This window comes from Telmatherina bonti (genome assembly GCF_933228915.1).
Source record: "Telmatherina bonti genome assembly, chromosome: 16".
Taxonomy (NCBI): domain Eukaryota; kingdom Metazoa; phylum Chordata; class Actinopteri; order Atheriniformes; family Telmatherinidae; genus Telmatherina; species Telmatherina bonti.
In genome coordinates, this window is record NC_136614.1 from 20,942,108 (window position 1) to 20,947,395 (window position 5,288).

Here is a 5,288-nt window from a genome sequence, read left to right on the forward strand (position 1 = left end):
TGCTTGGGGCTGCAGAGGGGATTGTCTTTATTCATAAGCTGAGTAGTCACATGAAGTGCCTAGTGACTCATATCAAAGACCAAGGCAGAAAACTAACAAAACAACACGAAAAAAAAAAAGTAAAAATTATTTTAGTTGATCTTATGTTGAACTAATTGAGATGCCTTCGAATGGAAGCTCTTCCGTGTTGAAGCCAAATGCAAACTTGTGTGCTATTTCTGTGACGGCTATCAGGGATTAGCTGCTTTATAATATCAGTAGCTAGGTGCATTTATTCAGCCACACCGATGCTTACTGAGAGGTTTCGTTGTAACGAGACACCTGTCATTAGAGGCATAAAAACATGAGGGCAAACACAACTTTACATAAAAAAAGCCTCATTTCCTCCAATACAACCCCTTTTGGGAAACAAACCTCCGTCGTGAAAACACAAATAGCAGAGCTGCGCTAGAGTACACACCTGTTCACACTGGCTGGTACACAAATACATGGCAGGTACAGTGACTCACCCCTTGATTCAAAAGTACCCATCTTGTCATATTTACCTAAAACATAATCCGAGCATGTCTCTAATTGGCTGAGAAAAGGTCATCAACAGGGGAGCATGATCAAGAAAATCTAAATAATGGAAGATAGCAAAGAAGAGGCGGTGGAAAAGTTTAAAATGATTATGGTTTGACACACTCGGAGTCAAAACAGGAGACAAGGCAGGAGAGGAGGTAGAGGAAAGAGGTAATGAAAGCTGCCTGTGACAGCAAAAGGGAAACACTGTTGGGACATAACGCTTCCATTTACTCACAAAATTGACCTAGTTCCTACAAGAAAGGCGGGGATACTTACACACTTTATGTACACAATCACATTCACACAAAACATGCGGTCCTTTGCAAAAGCAGTCACATAACCAGATGAATGTGTTTTGTACCAGCTCTGCCGCAGATGTCCTCATGACCTCAATTCTGTAATAATTACATCATTTAAAAGCTTGATAATTGCTGATGGTCCCAATGAAATTAAATGTCCATGTTATGACTTTATATGAGGAAGGATGAAGAAATGAGGAGGAATACGTTTTTCTTTTTCTTCCAAAATGTTGATAAGCTGTAGGGGTTAATACTGTCAACGCTATGAAAGATTTTCTTTCATAATGTCAGTAAGAAATTACACATACAGGGTTTACAGGACACAAACTGATGTTCTTTTGAATCGAAAGCTTTAAATGTCTCAGTGACTGCCCATTTACCCTTCAAAAATGCAAACTAGAAGCACTGAAAGTAAGATTTGTGTCACTAAGACATATTGCTTACCGTCCTTCTTGAATGATTTCACCTTATTTCTATTTCTAAAATTGAACACTTCTGTCTTTGTTATCATTGTAAATAAATTAATTTAAAAAAATGATCAGTTTAGCTTTTATTGTCAAATTAGCCTCACTGTGGGAGACTTAAACAAATTCTTTAATACAGATGTTGCAGATTTTTCTGGAAACATGTTCTTAAAATTTTTATTTTAATTTCTTGACGGAGATGCTGCTCGAGTTTTCTCTTTGAAATACACCAGTAACCCCAGCAACACTCAGCCAGGTTATGGTTTTCAGGGTTTCCTTCTTTCAAGCATCATTGCCGGCTCCAACCCCTTCTGACAAACCGCTAGAAGACCCTTTTCAGTCCCTATCAGATATTTATGATGCCCTCTTTAAATGTCATCTCCCACCTTGTTAGTGTAATATCATGTAACTCCCACCTGTATGTTTCAGTGTCAGGTATATCTAATCAACTGATTCAAGATTGTGCTCCCAGTTTTCAACATTCTTCAGAAAAGTTGCCTTTTTTGCAGTTTGTGCAAAAGAGCAACAGAGAGGGTGCCATTTTGCAAATTTGAAGGCAAGGCAAGTTTATTTGTATAGCACCTTTCATGTACAAGACAATTCAAAGTGCTTTACATGGAACATTAAAAGCATTACAGTAAAAAAAAAAAAAAAAAAAAGCATAAAAGAAAATACAAATAAAAAAATCATAATAAAATCATAACTTATATTAAAATAATTGAACTCTAAGCTTACAATTTAAATAGCTAACCACTGAATTAATTGTGATGTAATGGACTTTTTCAGAACTAAATTGTGCCAGTAAGGCCATGCATGTCATGCGTGTGCAATGCATGCAGTCATTCTAGAAGAGCAGCACAACCAGACTGTAGCTCAGTCTGGTTGTGCTATCCTGTTGAGTTTTACATGCTCCCTGAGCCTACAGTCTCCCTGAGCCTTTAATTCCTCTGGTTTTTTGCTACTGGAAGAAATTATGCAGACATGCAGATGTGCACGGCCTACGATGCTAAGACAGAAAATTTGGAGGTTAACAGGACATTTAATCATGAGTCTAAGACCAGTTAGACATCACAGAGGTTTTCTCCCTTTTGTACAGCTGATCAGAGGCATACTTGTTTTCTTTGCATCCAGTTTCTGGATGCCTGTTTTTGTCATTAAATTTAGAATAGACAAAAGTTTTAACTTCTGTTAATTTCCATGCCATGCACATACTCCTTTGAGATATGTGCAGAAAATGTGACCAGATAATATAGTTAAACTGAAGCCTCTCTCATCCCAGTAAGTAGAAGGCAAGAGGCAGGGTACATCCTGAAAGGGTCGGCAGTCCATTGCAGGATCAATACAGAGAGACAACCCCTCACTCAATCCCCTGGAGAATTTATTAAGTTAACATGCTTGTCTATGGAGGATGCAGGATGCCAGAGTACATGGAAAGAGGATGCAGTCCTAACCACCAAACCACCATGCAGCCCGTCAAACAAAAACGAAAATTATTTCTCTTTTTGTCTAAAACGTTTCCCTTTTCAAGTCATCTCAGTATTTGTAAGAGCAGAAGACTTATTAGTTTAAACGTAATAGTTGAGAAAACGCTAGCAGTGTCGAGTCACTACTTTTTACTTAACAAAAAGGAACAATGACACCTGTCAGAGGTATCTTGACATAAGTCATACAGCTCTACTGTTCCCATAACAATAAAACTCAACAATGCAGGAGGGGGCTTTCTGAGGCAGCCTAGAGACTCTTGTCACTTTAGATGAAATGTGTCTCACCTAGATTCCCCATCATTTCCAAGATATTTAAAGTTCAAACGGTAATCATTTTAATTAAGATGGCAGTGCTGCAGGGTTTAAAAATATGGAGGAAACTTATTACCTGCTCTTGAATTCATCTTTAAGGCTAATTTGGGTTTTATATTCAACAGAAAAATATTCAGTGCCATTGCCATTCTTCACTAAATCAAATGCTGAGCCAACCCTCCTCTTGTCCTCCAGCATCATTCTCACACGGCGCTAACGCAGCGACCAGCGGTCAGTCAGAATGCTAACTGCTCGCTTACAAATATGACAGGGATGGCAGTCTTCATCATATTTCATATTTTCTGACTCCTGGTTGAAGCTGACTACTAAAGCGTGTGAAGAGAGAGAGAGAGAGAAAAAGTGTGAGGCGGAAGATGAGCATGGGTGGGAGGAGTGGGGGTTCATAATGGGTGAAAAGAATGAGAGTAAGAGGAACTCACACAAGAGGTGAGAGGGAAAGATGAATAGCTGCAGGGGCTGAATGGAAGGAACAAGATTTTGTTTCTGCATGTACAAAGTGAAGACAACACAGCAAACCGTTTGTAGGAAACAGCAAGTCTTCTTCACCATGTTCATAAAGGAAGATTTAATTTAGGATAGAGCATGATAATCAGTTGACATCTCATAAATATTCATATGAAAAAAATAGGAGTGCAACTTGGTAGATCATGGTTATTTTACTGTTTTTTAAAAAAAAAAAAAGCACAAGATGCTACACAAAAAAAAAGACTGACCTTGATCATTCATCGCATAAAATCATAAAGTTGACATATTTTCTTCCTAAAGATGAAAGACTGTTTTTCAAGTAATGAGAAAAAAAAAAGGAGAGAGGTTCAAATGTCACAAAAGTCAGTCGGCAGAAGGAACAAAAGGAAAATATTCTCCATGGAAGATGAACATCACTTCTTGAAGAAGACTTTTTGTTAAAATTGTTCGAAACCAAGCTTTTCTCAAGTTCCCTGCGAAGTCAAATGAAACATTATGGAACAGTTCACAAAGGATGGAAAGGCAGCCCATAAGAACTGGTTCCATCATTCAGAACAGTTCACATGAATTCAGATGATTGAAAATGACATAAATAAACATTTATTGTCTTTAAAAGAAAAACTGTGACTAAAATAAAACAAAACAAATAAAAAGCTCCATAAATAGAAGTGAGGGAGAATAACTTGTAATCCAAAAAAAAAAAAACCCCAAAAAACAAACTTTTTTTTGATCTCACAAACAAAAATCTTCATCTAAAACATTTGTGAGTCTTAAAGCTGGAATGTGGTGATGAACAGTAGGTAATGGTCGTGGCCTTTTGCTCTGCTAACAGAGATCCACTCCTGTTATCGGAGTCTCACATGTATCTGTTCTTGACGTACTCCCCTGTACATTAGCATGTCCTCTCTGCACAGTGCCCTCACCTGGCCATGACCTATCAGAACATGGCTCTCAAACACGTCTCGACTGTCCTCTGTCCACCTGCGGAAGAGAAACGTTGTAGATGCTGTCCTCCGAGAAAGCGGGACACTGGCTCTCTGAGAAGAAGGGAAAAAATACGAGAAAAATGGATGGAAATGCTTTTTTTATAAAAAAACAAAAACCAAAAAAACCAAAACAAAACAAGACAAAAAAACCTCTTAAGGGAAATATTTCTATACATATCTGCTACTTGACAATCAAGCACTGTCAGTAAAAACTGTTTTCATCTGACCAACAAGTGTAAAACCCTGCTGCTGACAGTGAGTCATTAAGAGAAGTGTTAATGAAAACAAACATGAGGATGGCAAAGATGGGTGCTTTTGCAGCAGAATTACCCATGTTTTCTCAGAAACTAACTCTAAAGCATGGTCTAATCATCCTCAGAATGGATTAACAATGGTGTGCTTGTCAGGTCATCCACTCTGTCAGTCATTACCAACAGCAGCTGGGGCCTAGTTGAGAAGCTGCTCAGGCACATGCCTCCTTGGCTATTGGCTTTTTGAAACATCTGTAGGTTGAAGAAGCTTTGTAAATTGGTATTTAAATTTGCATTTTTGTACTTGGAAAAATAATAAAAAATTTAAAAACTAATCTGACAAAACAAACAAACAAAACATCAATGAACTGCCTTATATATATATATATATATATATATATATATATATATATATATATATATATATATATATATATATATA

General features: G+C 37.4%; 1 protein-coding gene across 1 annotated transcript in view; it reads right to left on the bottom strand.

The window, feature by feature from the left end:
* Positions 1-4,465: 4,465 nt before the first annotated feature.
* fig4a (FIG4 phosphoinositide 5-phosphatase a) overlaps positions 4,466-5,288 on the bottom strand; it is a gene marked incomplete at its 3' end in the record, with an annotated part of 51,145 nt that continues 50,322 nt past the window's right edge. Inside the window, 4 exon segments of the mRNA XM_079255490.1 lie at positions 4,466-4,492; positions 4,494-4,583; positions 4,585-4,629; positions 4,631-4,646. Coding sequence (XP_079111616.1) covers positions 4,466-4,492; positions 4,494-4,583; positions 4,585-4,629; positions 4,631-4,646 — 178 coding nt within the window.